This window comes from Ranitomeya imitator, chromosome 9, assembly GCF_032444005.1.
Source record: "Ranitomeya imitator isolate aRanImi1 chromosome 9, aRanImi1.pri, whole genome shotgun sequence".
Lineage (NCBI taxonomy): Eukaryota > Metazoa > Chordata > Amphibia > Anura > Dendrobatidae > Ranitomeya > Ranitomeya imitator.
The window spans coordinates 135,529,909-135,543,506 of NC_091290.1; the positions used below are offsets into that span (position 1 = coordinate 135,529,909).

Below are 13,598 nucleotides of genomic sequence, written 5' to 3' on the forward strand. Positions count from 1 at the left end.
TAGGTAAGTATATAGCGTTTGTTTTTTTACTTTTTAGGATGGTAACCAGGGTAAACATCGGGTTACTAAGCGCGGCCCTGCGCTTAGTTACCCGATGTTTACCCTGGTTACCGGGGACCTCGGGATCGTTGGTCGCTGGAGAGCTGTCTGTGTGACAGCTCTCCAGCGACCAAACAGTGACGCTGCAGCGATCCGGATCGTTGTCGGTATCGCTGCAGCGTCGCTATGTGTGACGGTACCTTAACCCTGGATTCTGCCCTGTCCTTCAAACCGCACATCCAAGCTCTCGCAACCTGATGTCGCCTCCAGCTCAAAAATATTTCCAGAATCCGTCCTTTTCTCAACCCACACTCTACCAAAATGATCGTGCGTGCCCTAATCATCTCCCACCTCAACTACTGCAACATCCTCCTCTGTGGCCTACCTTCTAACACTATCGCACCCCTACAGTGCATCCTTAACTCTGCTGCCCGATTAATTTATCTCTCCCCTCACTACACTCCCGCTTCCCCACTTTTTAAATCCCTTCACTGGCTCCCAATTTCCCAGCGTATCCACTTTAAACTACTAACACTGACCTACAAAGCCGTCCATAACCTTTCTCCTCTGTGTATTTCTATACTAATCTTCAAATAGCTTAACTCACATAATCACCGGTCCTCCCAATACCTCCTTCTCTCCTTCACGCTTATTCGCTCATCATCCAATCACCTCCAAAGTCTCTCCCAAACATCCCCCATCCTCTAGAATTCTGAAACAAACACGTCCCATTAGCCACCACATCTGGATCCTTCAGACAACCTGAAAACCCACCTCTTCAAGAAAGCTTACAACCTGCACTGACAACACTACCACCACAACACCATCGGAGCCCTGCAACACCCAACCTATTGTCTCCTTCCCCACCATCCTGTAGAATGTAAGCCCGCAAGGGCAGGGTCATTTCTCCTGTGTATCAGTCTGCCATTGTTAGCTTATTGTAAGTGATATCTATAGTCTGTATGTAACCCCCCCCTCATCATGGAATCAATGGTGCTATATAAATAAATAAGAATATTTAAAAAAAAAATTGAAAATACTTACCTTTGTTGTCATCACAAGTTCATGATACACAATATAATCTGGGGTGAACCCCATTCCAAAGAGGGAGCTGGTTGGATGCAGGTGACAAGGCATTCCTGTCCGAACGTTAACATATTCACCAATTCCCTGCAGAAAAAGAACACACGTGATCACACGGCGGCTAAAACCAATATATAATATATGGTAGACAGGTGTTAGGATCTGCTCACCAACCTTCAGCCTGGCGGCTTGATGAAAGTAAGCTGCGCAGATGCATTTACGAACCACATCCCAATCAGATCCACAAGACGATAACGACATGCGCTGAGCCACCATGATGTCCTTCAACTGTGCACGGACTTCACGGACCTGATTTTAGGAAATTTAAAAAAAAAAAAAATTTCCATCATCTGGACACTAGGGAAAAGTCTCAGCATTTGTAAAATTGGCTGGACGCACCTTTCTCATTGCCTTGGCGTGGATAAAGTGCTGATTGCACCAGCCACTTGAATAGTTGTTGTTTTTCCATTGGAGAAAAACATTTAAATAAGTTAAGTGGTCACTTTCTGGGACAGCAAATTTCTCCCTTACTTGATCGCTCTCTTCCTCACGTCCCTAATGACAAACATAAGTTATAAAGTCATCCTGAATCATTCCTTATCTGCAAAGCAACAATATCCCTTACAAACCAGTCATATTTTACACACGATACCTTTGGTCTATAGAAGATTGCAGGAACAGACAACATGGAAACGACAATGAGGATTTCGGCACTACAACCCATATCACAAGACACAATCAACATCTTAGACAACGCCGGGTCCAGAGGAAACTCCACCATAAGACGGCCAGTGGATGTGAGCGAACCTGGTGAAAGAAAAGAATGTCACTGAGATATTCAGCTTGCATAATGACATCCATAGTTATTTATTATTATAGCGCCATTTATTCCATGGCGCTTTACATGTGAGGAGGGGTATACATAATAAAAACAGGTACAGTAATCTGGAACAATACAAGTCACAGCTGGTACAGGAGGAGTGAGGACCCTGCCCGCGAAGGCTCACAATGTACAAGGGATGGGTGAGAATACAGTAGGTGAGGATAGAGCTGGCCGTGCAGCGGTTTGGTCGATCGGTGGTTACTGCAGATTGTAGGCTTGTCGGAAGAGGTGGGTCTTCAGGCTCTTTTTGAAGGTTTCGATGGTAGGTGAGAGTCTGATATGTTGGGGTAGAGGGTTCCAGAGTAGGGGTGATACGTGAGAGAAATCTTGTATGCGATTGTGGGAAGAGGAGATAAGAGGGGAGTAGAGAAGGAGATCTTGTGAGGATCGGAGGTTGCGTGCAGGAGAGTATCGGGAGACGAGGTCACAGATGTATGGAGGAGACAGGTTGTGGATGGCTTTATATGTCATGGTAAGGGTTTTGTAGTGGAGTCTCTGGGCAATGGGGAGCCAGTGAAGGGATTGACAGAGGGGAGAGGCCAGGGAATAGCGGGGGGACAGGTGGATTAGTCGGGCAGCTGAGTTTAGAATAGATTGGAGGGGTGCGAGAGTGTTCGAGGGGAGGCCACAGAGCAGGAGGTTACAGTAGTCGAGGCTAGAGATGATGAGGGTATGGACTAGGGTTTTTGCAGATTCTTGGTTGAGGAATGTACGGATCCGGGAAATATTTTTGAGTTGAAGGCGGCAGGAAGTGGAAAGGGCTTGGATATGTGATTTGAAGGAGAGATCAGCGTCAAGGAGTACCCCGAGGCAGCGGATTTGTGGGACTGGGGAGAGTGGGTGGCCATTTACTGTACTGGATAGGTTCGTTGGGGGAGGGGAGGGGGGGGGGGGGGAGTCGTGTGAGATGGGGGAAAGACAATGAATTCTGTTTTGTCCATGTTAAGTTTTAGAAACCTAGCGGAGAAGAAGGATGAAATAGCGGACAGACATTGAGGGATTCTGGTTAGTAGGGAGGTGATATCTGGTCCAGAGATGTAGATCTGTGTGTCATGAGCAAAGAGATGATACTGAAAACTGTGAGATTCTATGAGCTGTCCCAGGCCAAAGGTGTAAATGGAGAAGAGCAGGGGCCCAAGGACTGAACCTTGTGGGACTCCGACAGATAGGGGGCGAGGTGAGGAGGTGGTGTGTGAGTGGGAGACGCTGAATGTCCGGTCTGTTAGGTATGACGAGATCCAGGATAGGGCCAAGTCTGTGATGCCAAGTGATGAGAGGGTCTGTAGTAATAGGGAATGGTCCACTGTGTCAAAGGCAGAGGACAGGTCCAGGAGGAGGAGGACAGAGTAGTATCGCTTGCTCTTGGCGGTTAATAGGTCATTGGTGACCTTAGTTAGGGCAGTTTTAGTGGAATGGTGTGACCGGAAGCCAGATTGTAAGCGGTCGAAAAGGGAGCAGGAAGATAGATGGGAGGACAGTTCAAGATGGACATATTGTTCCAGTAGTTTGGAGGCATAGGGGAGAAGTGATAAAGGGCGATAGTTAAATACAGAGGATGGGTCAAGAGAGGGCTTTTTGAGGATAGGAGTGATTGAGGCATGTTTAAAGCTTGAGGGGAAAACACCAGTTGTTAGTGATAGGTTGAAGAGATGGGTTAGGGTTGGGATGAAGTGGGAAGGGATCGGGTCAAGTGCACAAGTGGTGAGATGCGATCTTGAGAGTAGAGTGAAGTCGATCTTCTATAATAATGGAGAAGATGGTTTTCGAGGTAAAGGGCTGGGTAGTTGGGAGGAAGGGCTCTGGGAGTTGGTAACCAAAACGGTCTCATGTTCTCAATCTTCTGCTTGAGAAATGAGGCAAAGTCTTCAGCTGAGATGAGTGGGGACAGAGGAGAGAGTTGAAGGTGTTGAATAACTGTTTAGGGTTGTGAGACAGGGAGGATATGAGAGATAAGAAGTAGGTTTGTTTAGCTGTGGCGAGTGTGGTCTTGAAAGTAGTGAGGGACTGTTTGAATGCGATAAGGTGCTCGTTGGAGTAGGATCTTATCCATCTGCGCCCAGCAGCCCTGGAAACCCGCCTCAGTTCTTTTGTCAGGCTGGTGTGCCAGCATAAGAGCATAAAGTGCACTTACCCGTGTTATCAAGAGCCCCCAAAATCCACAGCTGGTACATGGAGTTGAGCATGTTGTCCTCTGGAGGCGGGTCCATGAAGTGGAAAAGAAGAAGGTCCTGCACCCCCAGTGACTTCAGCAGCAGGACCACATTAGACAGGTTGGTGCGCTGGATTTCTGGGACCGTGGTACAGAGCAGCTCATTCTTATAGGCGCTCTGAGTATACAGCCTGGGAGAGCAAAGAAGTTGTTACGTGACATACAGCGCATCCGTCAGATCCACAAGGCGCAATGTAGCCTAAAGAAACTACAAACACCTTCTGCAAATTGCAAAACTGATCACTGAGCTGCTGCAAAAGACAACAAAACTACACTGATCACTCGCCTGTAGCACTGCCCAGGGCCTGTCCTTCCAGCTCGGCCAGCACGCTGGTTGGCATTGGCCTGGCTGATGGGGTAAATCTGTAGAGCATCCATACCAATGCGGGGATTAAACACCTGTATAAGAAACAAAAATTAAAAAATTTAGATCCAATCGACACAGATAAAGGTATATTTCCCAGGGTAAGAAATATGCCACTTACCTTGAGCTTGCAATAGCCAGAGTCTACAACAAACATGATGCCGTCCACAGTCAGCGAGGTCTCGGCAATGTTGGTAGCGACTATGCATTTCCTCACACCATCCGGTGCCTGCGTACAAAGCACAGACACAATAAATATAAGGACTAGAATGGATTATTCATTCCCATCTGTAAGCAGCCGTCAGTCGTCACTCACCTTCTGGAAGATTTTGGCTTGAAGGTCAGAGGGAAGCTGTGAGTATATTGGCAAAACGGCCAACTGTGGGGCGCTCTCCAGCTCTCCCAAGCGCTCCACAATCTGATCTGAGGTGACCTGAAAAAAGGAAACAAAACAGGATTAATAGCCGTTTCCAAAGGAAGGGTAAAGTAACAATTGCTCAAAAAATCATGGACTACGACCTCTCTGTATAATACTAGAATACATTCCCACCTAAGTAAGGATGGAACAAAGAGTCTCTCCCGAGGGACGCTCACCTCAATGTCTTCTTGCCCAGGCATAAAGATGAGAATATCCCCAGCCACACCAGACAGATGGATCTGCAGCGCCTGCTTCACAGCGGCTTCCACATAATCTTCTTGGGGAGTCTACAGGAGAGGAAAACACAAATTGTGACATGGAAAGAGTCTGCTGATAAAGTGCGGCGCCACAGAACATGGCACCAGCATGCATACAAACACACACACACCTACAAGCATATGTATATGTGTGTGCATACATATAAACACACACATATACATTAAAACACACACACACACACACCTACAAACACACTCGAATGATGAAACTTTTCTGGCACAGGCGGGTGCCCTTACATCTACATTTGACGATAGAGGTTATTCCAGGAGAAATATTAGAAAGGGCCTAATGAGCAATCAGAGCTAAACGGGAGCGGCAGCCACTCTGCCTTCTATTCCGGCACGGGGCCTTTACAGGCTGCCGCGCAGCTTCTTGCCCCAGCAGCCGCACTGCTCCAGTGCCGCAGTTTTCACTGCGGCCCCACTACCATCTCCAGCGCGACAGCCCTGACAGGCTGCCATGCCGCTTCTTCCTGCGGCGCACTGCTCCCTCTATCTTCTCCAGCGCGACAGCCCTGGCAGGCTGCAGCGCCATTTCTTCCTGCGGCGCAATGCGCTGGGGCTCTTTTCTCCGGTGGTCACCGACCTCCAATTTAGGCCCCGGCTTCTGCCCGGGCTTACTTCCGGCACCACGACTCCGTCCACTTCCATCAGGCGGGCTTTCTCCCGCCCAACAATCTCTGTCCTGCACTCTCCGCCCACCGGCGCCATCTTAGTGCTCCTGGGCGCATGGCTAACTCCGCCCCCCCCCCCCGCCGCTGCTTGGCGCCACACATCGCGCTCCGCCCCTTTCAAAGCGCACATTCTGGCGCCCTTTCAGCGGTCACCATCTGCGGTTCACTCCCGGATTGCAGCAGGAGCTCACACCTAAAGGTCTACTTCTCTCCAGAGGTCCACTCGCAAGCCGGACAGCTCCCTCCACCTGGAATCGGTTTTTTTCGTCTGCTGTGAGTAGCTCTGCACTGCAGACTGACACTCCCCTCTGCCCCCTAACCCTCTGGCATTTTCTTCTTCAGGGGCCCTTCAAAATGTCTACCTCTAAGGGAGGCCGCTCTCATCCTCATACTTCTTCCTCTACTTCTTCTGCCTTAGTCAAATACTTTGCATGTTTGTCCTGTAACTGCAAACTTCCCTCAGGTCAGTCCTCTCCACTCTGTCAGACCTGCAGCAACCCGATTGTGCCCACCGCGCAGGATCCACCGGCCGCCCCGCTTGAGAGCGATACCCCCACCCCGGGCTGGGCTTCCTCTCTGTCACAATCGGTAGCAGATCTAACTCGGGTGTCTCAAACTCTGGTGTCCGTGCCGGATCGTTTACCCCTGCAGACTCCCGAAGTAGCCAGCGGGTCGCAGGAGCCTCCATCCGAACACTCCATTATAAGCTGCAAAAGGTCCAGACAGGAATGCCGGTCTGAGTCCTCTTCTCGTTCCATCTCGCCACACGGTCCTTCTCTGCAGTCGACCTCTCCCCGGTCCTCCTCCCCTGAGTCAGGCGAGGCGTTCTCTGATGCGCCCTCAGAGGATATTTCAGAGCTGGATTATAATCAAATCGCTACCGTGAGGGATATGGTTCAGAATCTCATTGGAGCGATAAATAAGACCTGTGGCATCAAGGATTCCTCTACGGAACCCGCAGATCAGGCGGGTTCTTTTAGACGGCCTAAACCACCTTCAAAGTTTTTCACTCCTCACCCTGAATTCGAAGAGATCATGACCAGAGAAAGAGAGAATCCGACCAGAAACACTCAGTATCACTAGGATACTTTGAAGAGTTCCAGATTTATTACCTCATAATGTGACACTGTTCAGAATTGTAAAATTTAGCCTAGTCATGAAGGTGAAAACAGGCTTGGGGGGTAAAAGGTTTAATATTTGGTTGCACCCTTTGGAATAAATAACTGCTATCAATCGCTTCCTATAATGATCAAGATTGTTGATATTTTGAAACAATTTTAGTTCTCAAGACCTCAGACAATTCTCTTCGATCTACATGGCTGGGATCGAACAGCCAAAGGCGGATACATGCTGATCACCATGATTTGGGAGGCATGTATACGCTGACAGGTTCCCTTTAATTCTGCTCAGTAATGTACCCTAATCTAACCTGTACGTCCTGCAACGTTATTTTCTCAGATGGAGCCACCAAGACTGTTTGGGACATATGAGGGAATAAATACCCAGGGAAGAAAAGTTGAGCGCCACCATGTGTGTGGGTGTAAGCATCCTGAGACCATCAATTGATGTGAGGGGGGCCCCTCAGCACAATTTTGCCTAAGAACACGATCATGAATAAAGAATGGGATCTAAGTCTCCTGCAAGAACAACTTCTCCCAACCATCCAGGAGCAATGTGGTGCTGAATAAGTGTTAGTCCAGCGTGATAGAGACCATGTCAGAGGGCAAAAGTGACAAGAACAAAAAAAAAAAAAAAAGACATTTTGGGTCCATGGCCAGAAAACTCCCCAGATCTCCATCCCACTTGGAACGTGTGGTCAGGTCAATCTCTAATAAAGTGGAAGCACAAAAAAAAAACCTCAAAAGTGCGATAAACTCCAAGAATGGGCTGTGATTATTCAGGATTTGGCCCAGAAGATGATATCCAGCTGTTGAGGCGAAGGATAAACATGAACACTAAATATTGAGTCTTTGCATAAACTTGATGAATTGGTCAATAAATGTTTGAAAAATTCTGGAATTCTTTTCATTGTACTCTACTAACCAGAGAAACATCTGACTAGCACGGAAACGGCAAAAACTTTAGTTCACGACTTGCCTTAACCTGAGCAAGTAAAAATGGATGGCTTGAAAGAAAATAAGGGAGGACACTATGAAACTTCTTCTGTGACTGTCTCACACTACATCTCCAGGTCTGACCCTGGTTTCAATCTGATTCTAAAGGCCCTCATGCACAGACTGAAGAGGCAGAACCAGCAGATATCATCCATAGTCTGGTGTGTAGCAGAGAAGCTCCCAACTCCCTCAAATTACCGCTCCTCGGCCACTTCGATATACAGCCTTCTCCTGCAGTGCATCGCTGCTCTGTTCCTCTATATATAGCCTCCTCCAGCGGTACGTCACTCTTCTCAGCCGCTCCATTCACAGCTTCTCCTCTCATCAGCACCTTCTATACAGCCCCATACTGCATGATATTACTCTTCTCAGACCCTCTATATACGGCCCAATTCTGCAGTAGATCACACCTCAGACCCTCTATATACAGCCTCTTCCTGAAGTACATCACTCATCTAAGCCTCTCTATATACAGCCCCATCGTGCATCATTCCTCTCAGCCCCTCTGTATACAGCCTCCTACTTAGAGCAAACCTGTCACCAGGTGTGAGTTAGAACCACCACCTTTCAAGCCTGACATACAGCATTCTATAATGCTCTATATCTGCCCCCAACCCGACCTGAGAGACAAAAAACAGGATTTTTGGTTGCTTACCGTAAAATCTGTTTCTCAGAGCCTTCATTGGGGGACACAGAAACCATGGGTGTATGCTGCTGCCACTAGGAGGCTGACACTATTCAAATAAAAAAGTTAGCTCCTCCTCTGCAGTGTACACCCTACCGACAGGAAGTAGGATATTCAGTTAGTGAGAAAGCAGTAGGAGAAGCAACGTGTAAAAGAGAAAGAATAATAATAACATAATAAACTTTATCCACATAGCGCCAACAAATTCCACGGCGCTCCATAGATTAACAGTTTCAAGCACTCAAAGAGTATTCAAAGAACTCAAACGTATACAGTAAACAGAGCTGTTCAACTTGGGAGGGAGCTGTGTCCCCCAATGAAGGCTCCGAGAAACAGATTTTACGGTAAGCAACCAAAAATCCTGTTTTCTCTATCGCCTTTCATTGGGGGACACAGAAACCATGGGACGTCCCAAAGCAGTCCCTGGGGTGGGAAAAACAGACTTCCATCAAGTACGAGGACTCACCACTGCCGCCTGCAGGATCCTTCTGCCCAGGCTGGAGTCCACCGTAGTCCGGCGAAACGTGTGGATGGAAGACCAGGTTGCCGCTTTGCAAAGCCGTCGGCGAAAACCCCTGTGACGTACCACACTGGAAGCGCCGACTGCCCGGGTAGAGTGAGCCTTTATCTCAGGAGGGGCACTCTGTTCTTGACCCGGTAAGCTTCCAAAATTGCCGTTCTGATCGAGCAAACAATAGTCGCCTTGGAAGCCAGCAGGTCTCTACGCACGCCATCAAGGATGACGAAAAGAGAATCCATCTTTCGGAAAGCGGCCGTGCTAGCCAGGGAGATCCTCACTGCCCTGACGGGGTCCAGCCTGTACAACGATCGCTCCAGAGGATGAGTCGGAGCTGGACAAAAGGAAGGTAGAACGATGTCCTCGCTGAGGTGGAAAGATGAAAACCACCTCGTGAAAAGAAGGAAGGCGGAGGCCTGGGACCACCTTGTCCTGGTGGAAAAACCATAAAGTAGGTCGGCAAGAAATGGCCGCCAACTCAAACACGCGGCGGATCGAAGAGATGGACTTGAGAAAAGCCACCTTCCGAGATAGAACTGACAGGGAAAACTCCCCGAGAGGCTCAAAAGGGGGGAACCTCTGAGAATAACCAGCACAACCTTTAAATCCCATGAATCCACAGAGGCCCTGTACAGAGGGACAGCGTGGGCTACTCCTTGAAGGAAAGTCTTAACCTGTGGCTGAGAAGATAACGTCTTCTTAAAGGGAAGAAGAGTGCAGGAACCTGGCCCTTTATGGAACTGAGAGCTAAGCCCAAATCCAGTCCTGCCTAAAGGAAAACCAAATGGAAGGCAGGGAAAGGACATAGGTAAAAAGCGGTTGGACTCGCATCAACGAAAGTAAGCCTTTCAGGTACGATAGTAGACCCATCCGGGCCGAAAGACCGGACGCTCTTAGAACTGTGGAGTCCACAGCCACGCCGTTAAACTGAGCGACCGATAATTCGGGTGGCAGATCGGACCCTGAGACAGCAGATCGGGTCTGTTTGGAAGGCACCAGGGGTGACCGGGAGAAGATTGATGATGTCCGCAAACCAAGACCTCCTGGGCCAATCCGGGACGATCAGAATGACCGACACCCATCCCGCCTTGATCTTTTCGACAGCTTGGAAAGCAAGGGAAAGGAGTGGGAACCGATAGGGGAGCGCGAACTGCAACCAAGGAATGGCCAGAGTGTTAACACCACTGTGAGAGGATCGCGGGACCTTGGACCGACCCAAGGGACCTTCCTATTCAATCGGGACGCCATGAGGTCCACATCTGGAGTCCCCCAATCGAAGAGCAATCCGATAGGAAACCTCCTGAAGTACCAGTCCCCTGCCACAAGGCCCTCGCGGCCGAGGAAGTCGGCGGCCTAAATGTCCACGCTGGGGACATGCACTGCGGAGCTCACCAGGACCGTTACCTTTGTCCAAAGGAGGATCCTGGAAACTCGGCCGAGGCCAGAGACCGCCGAGTCCACCCCTGGTGGTAGATATATGCCACTGCTGTGTCATTGTCTGTCTAAGCTGCTGAGAATCCTTACCCAGTGAAGGAAAGACAGAAAGATGATCCGGAACTCGAGGACATTGATCGGCAAGGAGGACTCCTGCACCAACCAACAACCCTGAAAAGAACAGGTGACAAAGCCCCGCGCCTCCGCCGAGCGGGCTGACGTCCGTCGTCACCACCTGCCAGGGAACTGAAAGGAAAGATATGCTGTGAAGGATCTACTCTGGGATAAGAGAAGTGACCTCGGCCACCAGTCGGGGAACCGTTTGACCCGGGGGAAAGCCGGATCGGACGATGCAGGGAGAAGACAGACCTGTCCCCCTGTGATAGAATAGCCTGCTGAAGAAGTCTTGAATGAAACGGGCGAAGGGAAAATTGCTCCCGATGTTGCAACCAACCTCCTTAGGACCTTTAAGGCCCATCGGAAAGGAGGGGAGCCGAAAACCCTGGAGTAAGCAAACTTCCTGACAAAGGAGGGATATCCTGTCTTCGGGAAGGAAGACTCTGGTCCGACAAGTGTCGAAGAACATGCCCGGAGATACGAGGCGCTGAACAAGACGGAACTTCTTCCTGTTGACGAGCCACCCGCAACGGCTAGAGTGTCGGGAAGATGGATAGACTTTCGGGAGCCTGAAACCGAAATTCCTGAGCCTCCATGGAAGCGATTACTGAACGAGGGAATATCATCCTGAAGTGTCTCTGACGAAACCTCCTGTTCAGCAAATTGAGATCCGGACTGGGACGAACCTTGTCGTCCTCTGATTCGAAGAGAAGCCTGTGAACCGTTCCTGTTCTGGGACGGGAATGATTACCCCGGATCTAAGGAGGGAAACAATGGCTGTAAAGAAACCCAGGACTAGAGCGGGGTCTCTTGGAGGTTGGGATTCGAAGAAAACGATCCCAGGGCCGTGAAATGAAGATTTTGTATCTAGAGGATACAAGTGCCCTGGCCCATGCGTCCTCTACTGAGGAGACCCAGACGTCCCTGAGGAACAGGAGAAACGGGCTAGAGTCTAGTCGTGGGTCATGCCTAGGTGGAACTTCCAGTCCTGGACCTGGAGAATCCACCTTAGGAGTAGCGAGGACGCCAGGAAGGAGTGAGTCGAAGAATACCTTCTTTTCTTAACGTGCCTGTGGCCTCTGTTGCGAAAAGGAATCTGATGCCGCGAAACGACGCAAAAAAGGCCGAAAAGGACCGAAGTTGCCGCCTAAGAGAACTGGTGCCGCCAGTGGCGTCCTTAATAATTTGGTCCAGCTTGGAACCGAAAGGACGTGATCCTTGAAAAAGCCAGGCTCGTAAGGGACTTCTTTGATGACTCTTGAGCCAAACAGAACGACAGCTGGCAACAACATTACCGGGTGTCTGAGCGGCAGAAGACGCGACGTCCAGAGAACACATTACTCCCCAGCATGAGTAATCTGGGTGGTAACTTCCGCCAGCCAGTCTGGTGGAGCTCCAGCTAGAATGCCCCAACGGAGTTGTTTTAGCCCCTTCGGATACCGACTTCGAAACCCAAGTGCAAGCGGGCATAGGGATGATGCGGCAGGTTCGAGAGCCGAATTCACAAAGGATTCCATGATCCTATCGATGGAACCTGTCAGAGTCGCCCCACCGGACAGCGTGAGGACTGTGTTGGTGGCAAGTCTATTGGCGATGAGATTCTGAGGAAAGAGATATGAGACTCCAAGACGCTTTCCTCTTTGAGAACGTCTGGTCAAATTCGCTCTTTCTCTGGCCAGAAGCTCCTCGATTCAGGATGAGGAGCGAATCCCTTGGGAGGTAGTTTAGACCGTCTAAACGAAACCGCCTGATCTGCGGGTTTCGTAGAGGAATCTTTGTAGCCACAAGTCAGATTGGATGCTCCAATGAGGCTTTGAACCATATCCCTCATGATAAGATATGGTTCGACTCCGGCCCCAAATTATCCTCCGAAGGCACATCAGAGAAAGCCTCGCCTGACTCTGGGGGGGGGGGACCACAGAGAAAGACCGTGGGGCGAGATGGACCGAGAAGATAACTCAGACTGGCGTTCCCGACAATCTTTCACGGCCTGTATTGGAAAACTCGGACAGGGCTTCCTGCGACCCGCTGGCTACTACGGAAGGCTGCAGGGGCAACCGATCGAGCACGGACACAAGGGTCTGGGACACCTGTGTGAGATCCGCTACTGATAGAGACAGAGGGGAGGCCCAACCTGGGGTGGGGACTTCGCTCTGAGGCGGAGCAGCGGGAACAAAATGTGGGTTGTTACAAGGCGAACCCTGAAAGTGTTTCACTAAGACACAGGAAAAGGTAGGAGGCCGGGAGCGACCTCCCTTAAAATTAGACCGAACGGGCCCCTAAGGGAAATGTCAGAAGATTAGGGGTTTGAGTCAAACTGCGGTGCAGAGGTACTCACGGCAGGCGCTGCGGTGTCCAGATGGAAAGCTGCACGGCTTGGAAGATGCTCCTCAGGAACAATAGCCCCTAGGAGAACAGGTAGACACATCTGGGGCACTCTTGTCCGGAACTTACTGCAGGCCTGAAGAACAGCAGTGGAACAGAAAGATGGAGCTGCTGCCCTGCAGCCTCTGGTGTGATCCGCGCAGATGATGTGCTGTGCCCCCAGGAGAAAATGCGGGCACGTTGGAATCTCCTGCCCTGGCTCAGCAGCAACGTGGGGGAAGGGGCGGAGACAGCCCACATGGCGCCGGTGGGCGGAGATTGCAGGGCACAGTTTGTCGGGCGGGAGAAAGCCCGCCCGAAGAAAGCGGAAGTGAAGGAACGCGGTACCGGAAGTAGGCCCCGGCGGGAGCCGGGACCTAAATTAGAGGCCGGTGCCGCTGGAAAAGAGACCGCGGCCC

General features: G+C 50.2%; 1 protein-coding gene across 1 annotated transcript in view; it reads right to left on the bottom strand.

Moving 5' to 3' along the window:
• Positions 1 to 13,598, bottom strand: part of DHX38 (DEAH-box helicase 38) — a 69,603-nt gene that overhangs the window by 13,842 nt on the left and 42,163 nt on the right. Inside the window, exons 15-23 of the mRNA XM_069739114.1 lie at positions 5,173 to 5,283; positions 4,895 to 5,011; positions 4,700 to 4,807; positions 4,501 to 4,613; positions 4,137 to 4,345; positions 1,775 to 1,929; positions 1,522 to 1,677; positions 1,297 to 1,431; positions 1,084 to 1,209 (exon numbers count right to left, since the gene is read on the bottom strand). Coding sequence (XP_069595215.1) covers positions 1,084 to 1,209; positions 1,297 to 1,431; positions 1,522 to 1,677; positions 1,775 to 1,929; positions 4,137 to 4,345; positions 4,501 to 4,613; positions 4,700 to 4,807; positions 4,895 to 5,011; positions 5,173 to 5,283 — 1,230 coding nt within the window. The remainder of the gene's footprint in view (positions 1 to 1,083; positions 1,210 to 1,296; positions 1,432 to 1,521; positions 1,678 to 1,774; positions 1,930 to 4,136; positions 4,346 to 4,500; positions 4,614 to 4,699; positions 4,808 to 4,894; positions 5,012 to 5,172; positions 5,284 to 13,598) is intronic.